Raw genomic sequence first — 17435 nt, forward strand, 5'->3', positions numbered from 1 at the left:
AACAAACAAAAAATAGGTACCAGACCATAGATCTATGAATATCAAAGAAGATTCTCCCTAATTTTAATTTGAGTCACAATGCCAAGACTAAGAAACTTGTTCCATAGATTATTCCATGTGATATGGATGATGATTATATGATGGGAAAACCGAGCATGGCCCCACACGTCATCCAAACATTCTTTAAAACAAGTAATCCTGTTGAGATTGGTGGCCTCTCAGCGCTCGGCCGATGGCCTGATGACGTTTACATTGTGGTGTGGGTCTGCGGTGATACGTGCCTCCCGCTGATTCCTTTGCCGGTGCCGCTCGACGCGTGCCCCGTCCCGGAGGTAGGCCCTCGCAGCGTCGCACACTCGCACCCCCATCCGCTCCCTAGAACCAGCCCCACACTCATTCTCCTCTTTCTCCCGGGCAGGGCACTCTAGGGTTTCTGGCCGCCGCCCCGTCCAGTTAAGGTCGCCGCCCAGTCGTCGGATCGGAGGTCCACGGGTGAGAAGGGAGTGGAGGAAGAGGGAGGTGCGCCGTAGGGCTTGAGCGCCTACACGGCCGATGTCCTTGGCGCCGGATGGCTTGAGCTCCCGGCCTCGGCCGCCGTCCACGGCCGCCTGCCTCTCTGCCTGCCAGCAGCTCCAGGCGGAGCCGTCCTCGAGCGGCAGGTGGTAGGCTGTTAGTGGTGGTTCACCTCACCCCATCTTTGTTCTCCAGCTGCTGCAGCTCCCCGCATCGTGGGTCATGCCCGGCGGCGTGGAGGGATCTTGCGGGTCAGGGCGCAGAGGTAGGAACGACATGGACAACCACCTGCCTCTCCACCAGCAGCTCCCGGCCGTGGCTTTCACCTGGAATTGCAACACCTATTGGTTATTAATTTCAGCGTTGTGGACAGGCTTTACCTTCATCTTACCTTTTGGTTTATCAAAATGGATCCTTTTTTACATTGTACCAATGTGCCTTGATGATCTGGATAACCACCCATAGGACAACATCTGCAAGATCTAATAAGTAAATACGAACTGCATATCATGAACAATCTTTCGTTTTAATTTATTGCTAGCTGCATTTTGCCTATTAGTTTCAAGTCCTGTCACTCTCCTAAAACAACTTAGTCTATCTCTGCATAGATGAAGCTAAATCCCATTGTGCACTATATAAATAATTAGATGACCTTTCTCATATACATCCACTATTAGTTGCACTGTGCCAATCAAGTTCCATTATTACTACTAGGGCCAATTGCTACGACAAAGAGACTAGATCGCCTTTTAAGCCAACCAGCCGATAGATGTTGCGTCGACTGACCAGCCGACAGATCTTGCGCCGACTGTGGTGCTCCAGATCCAAAATGGCTGTAAGTATTCGTACCTGTAAGGTGTTTCCATATTTTTATAAGAAAAATTGCAGTGTATAATCATTGTACATCTTAGAGAAACATCGAGTGTGAAACTGATTTCTAATTGTTTAATATCACCTGTGTTTGGAAGAAAATTAAGTTAAAGTCCTATGCATTTTTTTTTCTTATCAGGTAACACTTTTATATTTGAGACCGAGTGCTTCACATTATTCTCAATCTTCCAATGATGTGGTGTTTGCAAGTCATTAACGTTTGGTGCGTTCATTTGTATCAAGTGTTCTGGGGTTCATAGAAGCCTCAGGGTGCATATTTCCAAGGTAGCCACTATATATTTCGGTTGCTAGCTATTTGTCGTCAGTCGTCATCTAATTTTCAGTTTAATTTCCTACTGTGAATGATTCTTTATTCAGCCATAAGAGAGCTTCAATTAGGCAGCCCCTCGGACACTAGGTAGTGTAACTATGGGACTTACTTCAGAACCTGTAGGGACTATTTGATACTATATTTTTGTCGTAGCGATTGCTACTATCCTTATGCGATATAATGCATGGAAGGTTGTCAGATATTAGGCGATGTGGAAGCCCTTTTGGCTTGAGCAACAAAAGCACAAAAAATTTGCCAGTAAAAAGTAAAAGATAGTACACTGCAGTGGCATGTTATTCCTTTACTATGCATATTTTTTTAGAAGCTCTTCTTTACCATTAAATGATCTGATTATGGCTTCAAAAATTACTTTATTATTTCATGCTTAAGAACATGTATATGAATAAAAGACAAATAACCGGGCGTTTTGATTTTCATTGTAGTAGGAATAAGATGGGGTAAGAATCTGACACTTTACTCAGCATCGGTTCTATCCATTAGTGTTGGTGGTCACTGACTTGGGATTGTTGTTGCTGACTTATACGTTTGTTTTCCATCGATCACTCGGAAGATTCGGAAGTTTACAGCATAAAAATCGCAGCATGGCAGCTTTACTGAACTCCCTAGAAAACACCTGTAGTGGTAATACATTTCATTGCTTTGTTTAATTCATTGTTTCTTAACATGTCTACTGTATTGATCAATGAGAACCTCTTTCATTCTCTTTATTTCTTGGCATAAAATTAGGTGGCTTATGATCTTTGTTCGCTTTTAGATCGCACGTATATTTGCTACTTATTTATCAGTAACTATTATCAGCTTATTTGAGATGTATGTTTGTAAATAGGTAACTTACTATGTTAGGACATGATTATCTTAATTAAATATCAACCGCATAGTGTTCTGGAGAACAATCCAGAAATTGGAAACTGATCCATAGTTCAAGAGTAGGGTACTTCAAAATTACATATCTGAATAAGATTTTCTTATTATGGCAACAGTTCAGGGATTAACTTGTGTCTTCAGTTCTTTAATAATAACATAACGCTTGACACACTTGGCTTTGTTATAATAACCTAATTACCTGAAGCATGCTCTATATGAGTCATTTACATTTTGCTTTCGGTTTACTATAGATAAACCGATTACGCTATATATCCAAAGTAAAGTCTCTCTCTAAAATGGTCTATAATTTCTTGGATGTCACTTTCGAAACACGTAAGACATATGGATATCGAATTGTGGAATCGCAATGGTAGTCCATCTGAAAATTTTCTTTCCTGCATGTTGCATTCAAATGTTGGAGCTCATGGTGTACTAAACTGTGGATGCGTTAGAGTCTACAGATTTTTTCTCTATAGCTAATGATGTTAGCAGGTACCTTAGGATATTAGCTACTTTATTGATACAGTCATAGTGGTACTTGATTTTTGTAATTGCCTTAAGAAATCAGAGTTAGTATATGTCTTTTGTATTGAAGCAGAGAATAAAACAAGATAACTAAAACCTTGTGTGTTTCTTCTTAGTACTTTGATATGAGAAATGACAATACATCATGAGTCTTTTTCTTACCACTTCACAGTTGTTCCATGTTCTGAATTAAATATAATTCACGAGGCTGCATGCAAAAATGTGTGGAGTAGCACGTCCTATAATTTTAGCTTCCAATAGTTTTCCCTTTTGGCAATACCAGATCAGTCAGACCAACTCCTATATATAGGAAACATTATAAGTGATCTCAAAAAAAAAGGAAAGATTATAAGAACCTTTTTTTAACCCAAAAATCCATATTAGCTATTATCTCGGAATTGCTCATTGTATTCAATTTGCTATAGATACGTCGAATATTATGATTTTCCCTTATTTCTCTAACGCTTTTCAAAATAATACGAGACTGCTTAGTATCTCAATTCTCATATATTTGCAATATAAAGTTAATGAAGATAATATTCACCGTTTTGCACATTCTTACCCATGTAAAAGTTCTAATTAACATATTGCCCACCCATTTTCCCACAAGCTTCTCCTTTTTTCCTTACTCCTATTTTATGTCATTGATACAACATTTCAGAATTTCTTTTAACCGGGAAGTAAATCAGAACTAGATTGGTAAGCAACAGATGATGCTGAACAAACTATCAAATAATCATATCTTGCACATAAAGGGAGTTTTCAATGTTGTCATGTTCTCTCTTTATATTATACGATATTCCAAAAGATAATAATAGTAACATTGTTTGTTGTTTCTCCAAAAACTAACTATATAGATTCCTGAATAGTATTATCTGATATTTACGCACTTCCATCTTTTGATTTAAATGGAATAAAGGAAAATTTACAGGATAATCATGTTCTATTTTATATCCTGGTGTGTTTTTCTTCAAAGAAAATGCAGAATGATTTGTCGCTTTGAATCTGTTCTTATATCTAACAATGTTAACAATGGCTGATGAAGTCTACATTCAGGTTTCCTTGGCAAGATTGTGCTTTCAAATAGTTTGATTCGTTTTCTTCAGGGATGGCTGCTTGCTAAATTCATCAGTATGTGCATGCATAGAGATGATCTTGGTTGGTCTAATAATTATTCCGCTCAACAAAATTCATTAGGATTCAAATCCTCCAAGAATCCTATGAAAACCCTACAATCCAAAAAGGCCCTTAGGGAATGATCCAGGAATGTGATGAAAGCAAGAGGGCATACTATCGGAAGTGTACTCCACAATCATTGCATATTATGACCGATTATTTATTTCTTGATCTTTTACTTTGCCATCTATGCATGGCATAAGTTCGGCTAAGTATCAGTCTATGTATAATTACCATAGATGGTTCATTGGTTGTTGTATTCAGTTCTTAGTATGCTGATCCAAAGTGACCACACTCTTCCTACAAGAAGTATGCATATGGATGGAAATTTCCAGCACTTTGGAGTATTTTGACTGAAAAATTATAGGCAATTCATGGATGTATATGTGTTATTGTCTGTTTAAATGTGAAGACACACAATCTCCATATGTGAATAGTCTACATACTGATGAACCATGTATCCTTAGATCAACTTGAGAGCAATATTTGTATTTCCCCCAGAAAAAAGGCAGCTAGATAAAGATTGGTTGGCTGAGCACATAAATTCAGTGTTGGTTTGGACTTTGCATGTTAGTGTTCTATTTCTCATGGGTTGTTGAAGAGGCAGATTTCAGGACTTCAGAAGCCTGCCACAGTTGCAGCTGGAGAGCAAGCCAACGAGCAGTTGTTGTTGGAGAAGAAGGTAGTGGCCGATGGCTGCTGCTGGAGGGGAACATGGCCATGGATTCTTGCTTCAACAACCTGATTCGTCTATTCCTTTGGGCACCTTCCCCAATCCCCTTGGCAGCTCGATCTCACCAGTTGGAGTGTTCCTTTGGCCTGTGATTTTGTGAACATTTTGGTTATGAATCTCAGAATGTCAGTATTGTTCCAATGGAACAGGACAAGGATATGATGAAGTCAGGGCCAAAATCTTGCATGTTTCTGGCCTTATTTTGTCCTCCTGATGATGCATCATTTAGGCACAAAGGTGGGTGGTCAGTATAAAAAAAACACACCTATACAGGCTGTTTTGAACTGTTAATGTCATTTAAGTGGAAAATGGCATATTCCCAAGATTTCTTTATGTAATGGCATATTTCCAAGAGTCCTTTATGTAATGGCATGATTTCAGTTGCCAATAGTTGCAGTGCCATATAACCAGTTAACCTCAGAATCTGTATGATCTGATCGGAATAACCACGTGTAGCAACACAAATTCAAAACAAAGCTACCGCCGTCAAATGCATTGAACTAGCCACGTTGTGCCAAATGTGATGCAGGCGGCGAGGCGAAGCTCGCGTGTCCATCTAGTTCATCTTAAATCCGCACGGCAAGGAAGCAAGCCTAGGACAGCACGGGACAGCACGAGAGTGGCGTGGTGTCGACCGTAACCCCTGAGCACTAACTGATCGGATATGTTCCCTCCAAAAAACTTGCAAAGCAGAAAAAGCCTAGCAGGCACAGCGAAGCTAGGCTAAGCAGAGCAGAGAACTGGGTCGATGACAATGAAGAAGTTCGTGAGATCGTTGCTGCTAGGCGCCCTGGACCTGGCTGAGCTTCTCGTCAGCGCAGCCCTCCACTTGTCCTACGGATTCTACATCTTCGCTGCCGCCGTGGGCCGCGACCTCCTATCCCGAGCTCTGGTGGAGGGTCGCAATACCGATGCCACAGCGTCAAGGGACGCCGGCGACGACGAGGACGCCGTGCTCGATGGCGCGGTGCCCCCGATCGTGCTGGTCCACGGCGTCTTCGGCTTCGGCAAAGGTGTACGTAATGCTTTACCTGGCCTGTCAAGAATCCTGCCATCATCTTGCTAATGGAATCGTGTCTGCTGCATGCTCGTCTCAGCGGCTGGGCGGGCTGTCGTACTTCGCCGGCGCGGAGAAGAAGGACGACCGGGTGCTCGTGCCGGACCTAGGCTCGCTGACGAGCGTGCACGACAGGGCTCGGGAGCTCTTCTACTACCTGAAAGGAGGCCAGGTGGATTACGGGGAGGAGCACAGCAAGATGTACGGGCACGCTCGCTTCGGCAGAGCCTACCATCGCGGTGAGAATCTGTCGACTAGTTCATCCGTTTGGTTGTGATGAAAGTTCAGTTCGATATATCGTTGTCTGTGAATCTGAATTTCAGGGCACTACCCAATGTGGGACGAGGAGCACCCGGCCCACTTCGTCGGCCACTCGGCCGGCGCGCAGGTCATCCGGCTCCTGCAGCAGATGCTGCATGACAAGGTACATACAGTCAAGTCAAACACACGGTATAAACTCCGTTTGGCATCAATTATAACCGATTGAAGAGCTGCAAGATTGAGGAGAAATCACACGTTCAGAATTACACAAGATGGACATTGTTAGGGTTTGTTAGGATTGTTGCTGCTTGGAGAGGGTCTGTTGGACCTGTTGGAGGAGATAATGACGTGCAAGTGATGCATACATATGCATGCCGCACACGCGAAATCTAGAGGGTTAGGTCAATCCATTTAGGTATCCATGCCAACAATTTTTTTTTTGATTCCAGCATATTCACTTTTAACATAAAAAATGTATGTGTATGGTTTTGAAAACTAATATAAAAAATCATACATAATATGCGAGTTGAAAGTACATGTAATTTTTCGAAAACTACTACTGTATGACCAAGCATTGGATTTCATGAAAACAAGAAAATGACCGCCACTAATTCTTTCTCACCGAGAAGTAACTTAAGTTTCGGTTAGATGACATCACCCAACTTAGGTGCAACTCATGTGCAATTTGTGTGTAACTGAGAAATCTCGGTTCCAATTATAACCCGATATGCAACTCTTTGTGCATGACTCACGAAGGAAATCCGACGCTTCCATTGTTGACTGAGCACTAATTTGATTATTTATTCACCAAGAACTACGAAATCCACTTAACTTTGTATGTTTCAAGCTAAATTTTAGAAGTGGGTTTTGACATACCTAGGTTCCAAAAAATCCACTCTACCGAATTATGAAGTGGTTCAGCAGCTAAGATTTTGATAACAACCCTACATTGTTAGAAACAACAACATTACCAAGTGTCAAAATATTTGTCGCATGTATTTTCGTGAACACTCGGCAAAAATACAAAGTCGCGAGTGTCAAAATCCTTACCCGAGTGGCACAAAACAAGCAATCGGTAAAGGTGTTGCTAAGTGTCCTCCACACTCCGCAAAGATGGCAGTCCGACAGTTAGCTTACATGGCTAGATTATGAAAATCCGCAACACACGGGCGGTCTAGGGATCCATAACGGTAAAAGTGGCGGGTAACTTGTACATCTGTTCGTGCTGTCATTGTTTAACTCAACGGAAATCACGCGGATCGAGGGATTACATTTTACATCTCAAATCTCAACCAAGTCCACTGAACTATGTTTGTTCTTTTCAATTAAACTCTAGTTGAATCTAAGGCTTATATCATGGTGTAAGAACCTTCCTAATAGATGTAGGACTAAAATTATGTATATCGGTATATGATATTATGCATTGTATCATAAGTATGGTACTAGTGTATGCAGTACCATCTCTACAATTACACAAAGTATTTTGAAACTTAGAGATACTACATACTATATGGAGTGAACTCACAAGTTGAATCATCTCTCTCCAGGCGTTCGAGGGGTACGAGGACACCGCTGAGAACTGGGTGATGAGCGTCACCTCCCTATCCGGTGCACTCAACGGCACCACGCGATCCTACCTCGACGGAATACGTCCAGAAGATAGCAGGTCTCTGAGGCCCATCTGCCTGGCACACGTCTGTCGGGTAGGCATCACCCTCTACCACTGGCTCGACTCGCCCTGGCTCAAGCGCTACTACGACTTCGGCTTCGACCACTTCGACATGTCGTGGCGCGTGGTCGGCCTGTCGGTCCTGCCCAGCCTCCTCGCCGGCACCAGGGGGCCGTTCGCGACGGGAGACTGGATCATGTCGGACCTCACCGTCCAGGGCGCCGCGAGGATGAACGCCGGCGTGCGCACGTTCCCCAGCACCTTCTACTTCAGCTACGCCAGCAGGCGCACGGCGAGAGTGCACGGCGTCACCGTGCCCTCCGGCGTGCTGTGTATCCACCCGCTGCTGTTCATACGCGTCTTGCAGATGTGCCGGTGGCGCCACCCCACCGACGCGGAGCCCCCCTGCGAAGGCTACAGGTCGGGAGTTCAGTAGGCAGTGTTCATAGTTGAACCTTGTTATTACTCAAGTCTCACTTAATTTGGAGGTCTGATGGTAGGGATGAAGATTGGGAGGACAACGACGGTGCGCTGAACACATTCTCGATGACGCACCCTCGGATTCCGGTAGAGCATCCGAGCCTCTTCGTCGAGTATGATTCGGATTGCCACCCACTTCAGCCGGGCATCTGGTATTACAAGATCGTGGAGGCGGATCACATGACGTTTGTGATCAACCGGCACAGAGGAGGAGTGCAGTTCGACCTCATCTACGACAGCATCTTCCAGAACTGCAGGAAGCATGTGTTTAGGACCACTCCACCACCTACGCTTCCAAATCAAAACTCACCCTAGGGTTAACATTTCATTACCGTACTCCACATGCACGCAACAGAAAATTAACTTCTTTTAGCTTGGGGTTCATGTAATTGGATTGTGACTGATACGTTGAGGATATCATCGGCAGTGATGAAGTGAAACCCTTCCTTTTTTGCTCCGCAATTTCAGATAAGACATACATGATTTGCTAAAAATGTATTATGTTTTCCTATAAAGAGGGTAACAAATAATAGCCCACATTTGCATCAATCGGTGCAGGAACCATATTTATTGATATTGTTAATTCAGCAACATTCAGGCTGTTAGCCAGCGCAACACTACTCAACTACTTGACTTATAATAGATTAAAATAAGTGAGGACGTGAGTATAGCCCAGAGTTCGAATCCTGTCAGGAACGAATTTCTGGAATTCTCACGCCAAGATCCCGCTTCTACTATATCATTTAGTGTCTAGTTCCTCCTAGCACTAATTCATATTTTTAATAGATTAAAATAAATGAATGCACAATATTCAGTAACATATACTTCCTCCATCTCACGAAACTTGTCTGGGATTTATCAAAATTTGGATATATATATATATATATATATATAGATGCCATTTAGTGTCTAGATACATCCGAATTTTGACAAATCTCAAATAGTTTCATGAGACGGAGGGAGTACTTTTGTTGGCATCCCGTAAGCTAACAAGGATTTCTCACATCATGCAGTAACATATAGGAAGGAAATGGAACCATCATAAAGCACATAAGAAATTATAAAAATGTGTTTGATTTTGTAGTGTTACAAACATGAAATTTCAAGTATTTCTTACATCCAAAAGAAGGGTCCGAAGGATCATCGAAACAAGGTTAGCATCCTGTTTATATGCAAAAAAATAGTTAAAGGGCCGAACTCGAGACTAATGAGGAAATCCATTGTTTTAAATGTGCTAGTTAGATCTCCTTGTTGTCAGAATTCTGCTAAATATCGCTCACGTGGTAGCATAGCGAGTAGTCTCTTCTTGTTTAGGCAGTTTGAGTTCGTGTAGGTTTGGACTAGCTAGGTTTGTGAGGTAGTGCATATATATATCGCAATTTCTAATTCCAGATTGACCTCGATCGGGACTTCCAGCGAGGTCACATGTGTTGGCCGCACGATCTGTATCCTGCGGCGCTTGCTAAGTAAGGCGCGGCGACCGCCTCGATGGAAGGTGGGATCATCTTTCTTCTCCCGTCGTCTTGACTAGTCTCTGCAGCCTTTCCCCTTTCTAATTTCTCTGTCCATTCCCCTCCACGACCAGAGATCTGGAGTACCCACAGGATCTACTTGGAATCACCGGCGCGGAATTCGCAGGACGCGTACCAGATAGCCACGCGTTTTGTGGGTGACCCCAACCTCCACCTCCTCGCTGTCTTCAACGGCCACGGCGCCTCCTCACGGCGGCGGGGGATGACGACGGAGGCGGCGACCTCCTTGGATCCCGGCAGCGGCGTTCCCGGAGGCGATGGTTGGGATCAACGCGGAGATGCATGCGGAGGCAGCCGTAGACGACTCCATGAGCGGGCAACGTCGTGGCGGCGCTCGTGACCAGCGCCAGGTAGCCCACGTCGCTGGGTTGTGGCGCAACGAGCTCGTCGCCGCAGAGGCGCTCCATCCATGGTCAGACGCGCCACAGGTGCTCCCCCCCTCCCCTGGCCTGGGCACCTTCACCGTTAGAATGTAACTGCTAATGCTAGGATGTGACATAGTCTGTTATGTGTGTCATTTTCTTAGTTAAATATAACAGATAGGATGAATTCTGAACAAGGAGGTAGACGTAACCTTGAACTACTGGTTTAAAATAGATGTGGCTTCTTGGATGGATTGTTTCCTGGCTTTCTGCCCCACATGCTATTGCTTACGGTTTTTAGTATTAAAATAGATGTAATACAAACAGGTGTAATCTAGGGAAAAGAAGTAAATAGTACCACTACGACTTACATTTATGCGAAGTTGTTACATTCATTCGTGTAATTCCTGGATGCTTTCGTTCTGGGGCATCTAACGCTATCTAGAAAACATACATTCATGCGAATACGTTACGACTGGGTTTTTAGATGCAATTCATTGTTTTCTTTGTGCGCCTGATTCATGTGTTTTTTCTTGTTTCAAAACGTCGAATGTAGCTCCATATGATGCACTCAATTCTTCCTTTTTTTGGAGTCCATCAATAACAATGCATTGCTTTATGCAGCAATAAGAGAAATGTGGTTCTGTACAAACTCATATAGCAACAGATCATGCTTCTGTGGATAGCATCACTAGCTACACTGAACGCTAATGGCAATGCTGTCTACATGTTTTAATTAACAAATTCAATGCAAATAATGTTAGTATTCTGTTTCACTTGTTTCTTTATCATTATAGTGGCATACTTAAGTTGACGATTTCCCTATTCAAGATCTTCATTAGAGCCCTCTTTTAGTAGTTACTTTCATGGTAAGGTTACTTTAGTTTTTCTGGAATGAATATACTGAAACGTGCCAGTTTTCTTTACTGTGCCAGAACTGAATTCTTGTTTGCTGCTGCTCTCCGTTTGGTACTGACTTTCGGTTTCATGAATATACTTTGCTTGGTGCCGTTCTATTGTTTGATGAAACTGGCACTTTGACTCACAGTAGGAAACTGGCACTTTGACGCACGGAGGAGGCTGCACCTCACAGCGGCGGCTACATTCTTAGGTGTTAGAGGAGATCTCACCGGTGGCGGCTACATCCTTCATGGGGCCGGTGACATCCTCGGCGTGGTCGACTACATCTTTGAGTGTGCCATCAGCATATCTTGCGTCGCAGGATACATCGCCAAGTCATCGGTCAATTTATCGTCCCCCTAGCTACATTGACGCTCCTCAGGTTATATCGTCGCGTCACCGAGCAAATCCTCGTGTCGCCGGCCACATCGTTGCATCCTCGGCTACATCTTGGCGCCACTGGCCAAAGCATCGAGTCCCCGGCTACATCTTCAAGCTGCTGGCTAGATCCTTGGTCCTCGGGCTACATCCTCCCATCTCCGTGCCGGATCCTGGCATTTCTGGCTACATCTTTTTGTCTCTCCGGTGACATCCTCTAGCAAGGTACGTGCTGGTTGTAGCATGGAGAATCTGGATGTAGTAGCCTGGAGAATCTGAAAGTAGTTCTAACGCTCTTGGATGGAACTGGAACTGTATTTTGGTTTCTCATGCTGTCCCAATATGTTACATGCATGATCTTCCATCTTACTACATGCATACCATTTTTCATACTATCCTAATATCCAATTGAGCATCTTACTAAATATTACATATAGCCAAAGCAATTTTTAGTTACATGTAGCCGAAATTGTTACACTTAAATAATTTTTCTGATGGCTCTATACTACATTTGTTTCTAGAACCAAAAAAAGTGTGGTTCATGGTTGTGATGTAACAGAAATCCATTAGTTTTTCTTGTCTCTAGATGTAACGGAAATTCATTAGTATTGTTGTTACCTTCTATTGCCATTGTCATGTAAAGCAAAAAAAAATTAGTTCCATGTAATCGAAATTGTTACATTAACTGATTTTGGTGATGGCTCTACAATTGTTTTTGGATGTAGCAGTAGAACCCAAAAAAATGTGGTTTATGGTCGTGATGTAACACAAATCCATGAGTTTTTCATCTCTAAATGTAACGGAAATTCATGAGTTTATTCTTGGTTTTCATGGCGGCTGGAGCAAGAATCTAGATGTAGCTTTGAGGCCACGGATTTCAGATCGGCAACGGCAAAGAGGTGACTTGGTGTGGTTCTCGTTGGGAGACAGGTACAAGCCAGCTGGCTTGGGTCTGGCTTGGGATTAATAACGTATGCGCGCAGGTTCCCGGGACCAGCAATTACCGCTTTTGGCAAGTATTTGTGGTCCACCTATTTCCTGTTTCAGAAATAAAACCTGGTCGGAGTGACCTCGCAATAAGCAAAATCTAGGTCGACCTCGATGTAGCATTGCCCTATATATATTGCACAGATCGTATATAGAGTAGTCAACAGAAATTTAGGGAGTGCTTCCCGCACCCTTAGCCAGAATTAGCGATAAATTTTGCGTTTGCTATGCTAATTTGACGTGATCCGTGCGGGCCAGTTTTAGCAACCTCTAATTCTGTCCACAATCTCCGTCTCTCCTCATCCCAGCGGCCGCGCCCCCAAACACAAGCGTCAGCCATGCCTGGCTCCGTGCCGCTCGTGTTGAGCTGCACCGTGTGCACGGTCGATGACCTCAACCGCCGCTACTCCCTCAGCAAGGAAGCAACCAAGCCCGAGCCGCCGGCGTCACGCCCCCTGAGCATTGTAAGGTGGCATGGGTTCGGGTCGAAAGAGGGCCTGCGCTTGGAGGCGCACCTTGCAGAGGCCCCAGCTTTGTCCCACCTGACGGTCTGGAGGGAAGGTTCCTTCGATGGTGTCATACAGGCCGTCGACGCTAACCTGATCGTTCTCGATTGGTACGATGGATGCAGATGCGCAGTCTACCTCGTCTACGACGCCGTCGAGCAGTCCCTCACCAAGATCCCCTCTCATCCTTCGTCCCTGACTCCTGTCCAGCCTGGGATGAAGCTCAAGATATCCCCTTCGCTAAGAGTTCTCATCGCGCGCCTCCCAGGCGACGACGGCCGCAGCTATGCCCTGGTAAAGATGGCGGAGACGACCATGTACAACATCAAAGACAAGTCCGCCGAGAAGCAGGACGTTCTCTACGTGTGGCGATCGTCCTTCCGATCCACGCCGCAGCAGTGGGATCTGATAAGAGCCAGGTGCCTCCCTCAATGATCCAGAGAGGACCAAAACCGAGAGGAGAAAGTAGATGGACCTGCGCGGTGATGTCAAGTCGACAGTCTATCTAGAAGAAAAAAGTTAAGCGTATATAACAAAGGAGACGGATGTGCATTCAGCCAGTGAAGTTAAATGTACACGACTGATTCTAAAACAAAAAAAATGTATACTATTGCAGAATCGGCATAGCATTTCTTCCTGCAGTAGGTCAAAACATATTTAAAAACGCAGCATTATTTCAAAACCACTAATGATGCAAATAAAGCACCACGGAAAAGGAGAAACATGCACACACACACCACTGTGAAAACAGATTAAACCGGAAGTCTGCTATTTTACATTTTGAGCCGAGTACCTCAGTATCTTTGTTCTTTTATTATCACACAACAAGATCCTTACTAACTCCATAAAAGACCTAATGAAAACAATTGTATCAACAGATTTCTTCAAGACTTACTAATTTGGCTACAATGTAGTTCTATTTGTGAATTGATGTATGAAAGTTGGTTTGGCGAAAAAATAGCCTCTGGCAATAATCTAGAGATATGTACCTCCTATTGTTTGAAAATAGATGACATCCTATAATCCAAGTGAGTAACCTTTTCTAAATTTGGCGGTTAGCATACTAAACATATTTAGATTGAAGTGAAGACAATACTAGACAATCTATACAAGCATATACATACATATATAATAATTTTAGCAAAGTTGAGTGGTGTCAAATCTAAAATGGCATGCATAACAATAAGAAAACAATTTAGTAACAAAAATATATTAATCACACGTATTGCGATGACACGAGATACTAGACCAGAAGAAAGATGCATCGATAAAACACACACAAAAAAACGAGGGGCCAAACTCCTCTAGAAGCTCTTGGATCCAATAACAGGTAAATAGATCTTCAATTTGCTACATGCTCTAAACTAACCAGTGCAAAAATGCCAAACTGTTGTTGTCTAATGCATATACTGAAGTAACTGTAAACAGCAGAAGCAACAGGTCGTGAATTTAAATACAACTGTAGAAGCTTCAGTAAAAGAATTATAATTTCCTATTATTGCGAATTGTTTCTCAGGCTAACAAAGTTAGTTCGCCACTGAATGATAAATTTTTCAGGGCAACAGAACTGCTTTTTCAATTGTAAATTAACGCAAAAAAGCAACTGTTCATCTTTTCTGGATTTACATAGAACTGGTAAACTGACACAATGTTCTATCCTCAACAAATTGGCACTATGTAACTATCATCAACCTCAACGATCATTTGTATTTCTCCATCATATTTGCTGCACCATTACCAATATCCAGGGGTAACTGAGAATCTATGTTGTGACAGGATATTGTACACCAAAGAAGTTTGCCTCCTGCTTCAGATGTTACATTTCTGATTCAAATCCAATGTTCCAAAACCCGTCAGGCGTCGATGGAGGAGCATACCTGTACCTATGTCTGGACACGCCATCATGATGCTCGCACCTCATGCTTGTAGAATCCATGCCATTACCATTCACGCGGCCATCAGGAAGCACAGCATCATAGAACTTCTTGCACTGCTTGCATTCAACACCTTTCAAATTCTCCCGGTCAGCTTTCTTTCTTACAGGTTCTGTGTATTTGAAACCTTTATTTGGTGGATGGATTGAAATGGCGCTTCGTTGCTTGGGAACTGGTATGTTGTTGAGGCCCTGAGTGGCAATGTTGATGTCTTGAGTCTCATCGTCAGAGTTATTGAAGTCCATATCTTGGGGAGGAGGGGCAGCAAGAGCTAGTGCTTCTTCGCGAGCTGTAGGATTCCTGATTGTATTTCTGACAGCCTCCAGAGGAGTATCAAGAAAATCGTCATGTGGATCAACAACACCTGGTTCCTTGCGTGCGCGAGTTTCCCTCCAGTGACTTGGGCGGGTGAAACTAGATGATGCATCTGTCTTTGAAGTGCTAGCAGCATTCTTTTGTGGAGGGTTGGTTGGATGAGATGGTAGAGAAAGGCGGGAGTTACTGAACAGGCTCCTGGCCGAGGTAGCACGTGGAGTATGTTGGGCCTTCGCAGATGAATTAGGAGTGTTCTTTTGGTCTTCAGTCTTAGAGACTAACTGAATGCTCTCCTTTACTGTGTCATGGGCATCTGGAGATCAAACAAGCGAGATGTGTTATAAACACGGATATCCAATCAGTAATTCCTACATATTTAAGACAGATGCATGTTTGCAAGAAAAGAGGTCCTACCAAATTAACATTGATCAGGATGTAATGCACCATAGATCATGTTTGCAAGAAAAGTGCAGATCTTTATAAGATTCTTACATTTTATCAGTAAATTCAGGAACAAAGAAGTGTGATACCATGATTAACAATTCTTAAGTAGCTTACCTTTAAGTTTTCTCTTACTCGGAGGGCTTCCAGAGGTAGCATGTGGAGTCTGTTGGGCCTTGGCAGATGAATTAGAAGCATTCTTTTGGTCTTCAGTCTTAGACACTAGCTGAATGCTCTCCTTTTCTCTGTCCTGTAAATCTGGAAATCGAACAAGACAGATGTAAATACAGATACATATATACTCCTAATCCTCTTTTCGAAAAAAAAATGATCCTAAGAAACATGCATGGCATGTGATAGCATTGACAGAAAAGAGATTCTATCAATTTAAGATTGATCTGCACCATTGACCATAATTCAGGGAAAAACAATGTTATACCGTGAGTAACAAAACTCAAGTAGCTCTAGGGAATTGGGAAAATCACAGGCTGGTGGTACCTTTAAGCTTTCTCTTGCTCTGAGGACTTCCAGAGGAGGCCTTGCTGTTGACAGGAGACTTGGAGCCTTCAATCTGGTCAAGCTTTGCAAGAAGATGGTTGTACTGAGACTTGAGATCCTTGTACCTGGCAGTGACAAGATTGACCTTATTCTTCTCAAGAGCAAGATCATTATCCTTGGACTCCATCTGCTGCAGCAGGAGCTGCTGCTGGGCCTCCCTCTCCCTTGACATCTCAGCGGACTCCCTCTGGAGCCGACGAATCACCTCATCTTTCTCCATTTCCTCCTCTAGTCTCGACAGAAGCCGCTTCTTCTCGGCACCATGCCCCGCGGCCGATCGCGCGGCATCGGCTTTCATCTCCTCGAGGGAGGTCTCCAGCTGCTGCAGCCGATCCTTTGCGCCCCGCTTCCCGCGGCTGAGCTCCTCCAGTCTCCCCAGGAGCTTCTGCTTCTCGGTGTCATGCTCCGAGGCCAATCGCGCGGCATCCGCAAGCCTCCCCTTCATCTCCTCCAGAGAGGTCTCCAACTCCAGCAGCCTGTCCTCCGCGCGCCGCTTCCCGCAGCTGAGCTCCTCCAGCTGGCTGACCAGGCCGGCCTCCCTCTTCCTCCACTCGTCCTCGGCCGTCCTGGTGGCGGTGGAATCGTGGGAGTGGCGCGCGTGGAGGAGCTTGGACTTTGCCTGGATGTGCGGGAAGAGCTGGCTGCAGAAGATGAACTCCATCTGGGAGACCCGGTCCTTGACCTCCTGGATGGTGGCGACGAGGATGGTGCTCAGCCCGCAGATGTACTTGAAATCATCCGCCGCCGCGTCGGCGCCGCACCCGGCGACCGAGATGCCCAGCATGTTACCCTCCATTTCTGGAAGAACAAGGGCCGATCTGGAGGGTGCGCCCCCCACCCCCGAAATTTGTGGACGCTGGCGAGAAAGGCGGGGGGTGGAGCGACCTCGGGAGAGGAGGGGAGAGGAGCGCCGCCGTGAAGAGGGCCGCCGGCCGGGGAGAGGGAGACTGGGTTAGGGTTTGTAGCCTGGGGAATTGGGGATCTAGAAAATTTAGAGCGCCACTTTTTCGAAATTATTATTG

At 44.3% G+C, this 17435-nt stretch overlaps 2 protein-coding genes across 2 annotated transcripts; one reads left to right on the forward strand and one right to left on the reverse strand.

The window, feature by feature from the left end:
* The first annotated feature begins 5787 nt into the window (after positions 1 to 5787).
* On the forward strand, positions 5788 to 8815 carry LOC124664733 (lipase-like). The gene is made up of 5 exons (XM_047202181.1): positions 5788 to 6048; positions 6131 to 6329; positions 6414 to 6514; positions 7899 to 8440; positions 8521 to 8815. Exons 1-5 carry the CDS (start codon positions 5788 to 5790, stop codon positions 8813 to 8815), a joined length of 1398 nt encoding a protein of 465 aa, XP_047058137.1.
* Positions 8816 to 14728: 5913 nt separating this feature from the next.
* LOC124667900 (protein gamma response 1-like) lies at positions 14729 to 17209 on the reverse strand. The gene is made up of 4 exons (XM_047205133.1): positions 16818 to 17209; positions 16354 to 16679; positions 15973 to 16113; positions 14729 to 15727 (listed from the first exon to the last, which is right to left on the reverse strand). Exons 1-4 carry the CDS (start codon positions 17207 to 17209, stop codon positions 14982 to 14984), a joined length of 1605 nt encoding a protein of 534 aa, XP_047061089.1. The 3' UTR covers positions 14729 to 14981.
* Positions 17210 to 17435: the final 226 nt, after the last annotated feature.

The sequence above is a fragment of the Lolium rigidum genome, chromosome 6, assembly GCF_022539505.1.
Source record: "Lolium rigidum isolate FL_2022 chromosome 6, APGP_CSIRO_Lrig_0.1, whole genome shotgun sequence".
Taxonomy (NCBI): Eukaryota; Viridiplantae; Streptophyta; class Magnoliopsida; order Poales; family Poaceae; genus Lolium; species Lolium rigidum.

What these genes read in the sequence shown, in the direction of transcription:
- LOC124664733 (XM_047202181.1), top strand. Translation starts at nt 5,788, where the DNA reads ATGAAGAAGTTCGTGAGATCGTTGCTGCTAGGCGCCCTGGACCTGGCT. An exon ending in CGGCAGAGCCTACCATCGCG is followed by an intron (nt 6,330 to 6,413) that starts GTGAGAATCTGT and finishes TCTGAATTTCAG; the next exon opens with GGCACTACCCAATGTGGGAC. An exon ending in CCCCCCTGCGAAGGCTACAG is followed by an intron (nt 8,441 to 8,520) that starts GTCGGGAGTTCA and finishes GTCTGATGGTAG; the next exon opens with GGATGAAGATTGGGAGGACA.
- LOC124667900 (XM_047205133.1), bottom strand. Translation starts at nt 17,209, where the DNA reads ATGGAGGGTAACATGCTGGGCATCTCGGTCGCCGGGTGCGGCGCCGAC. An exon ending in GAGCAAGAGAAAGCTTAAAG is followed by an intron (nt 16,114 to 16,353) that starts GTACCACCAGCC and finishes TTCGATTTCCAG; the next exon opens with ATTTACAGGACAGAGAAAAG. An exon ending in GAGTAAGAGAAAACTTAAAG is followed by an intron (nt 15,728 to 15,972) that starts GTAAGCTACTTA and finishes TTTGATCTCCAG; the next exon opens with ATGCCCATGACACAGTAAAG.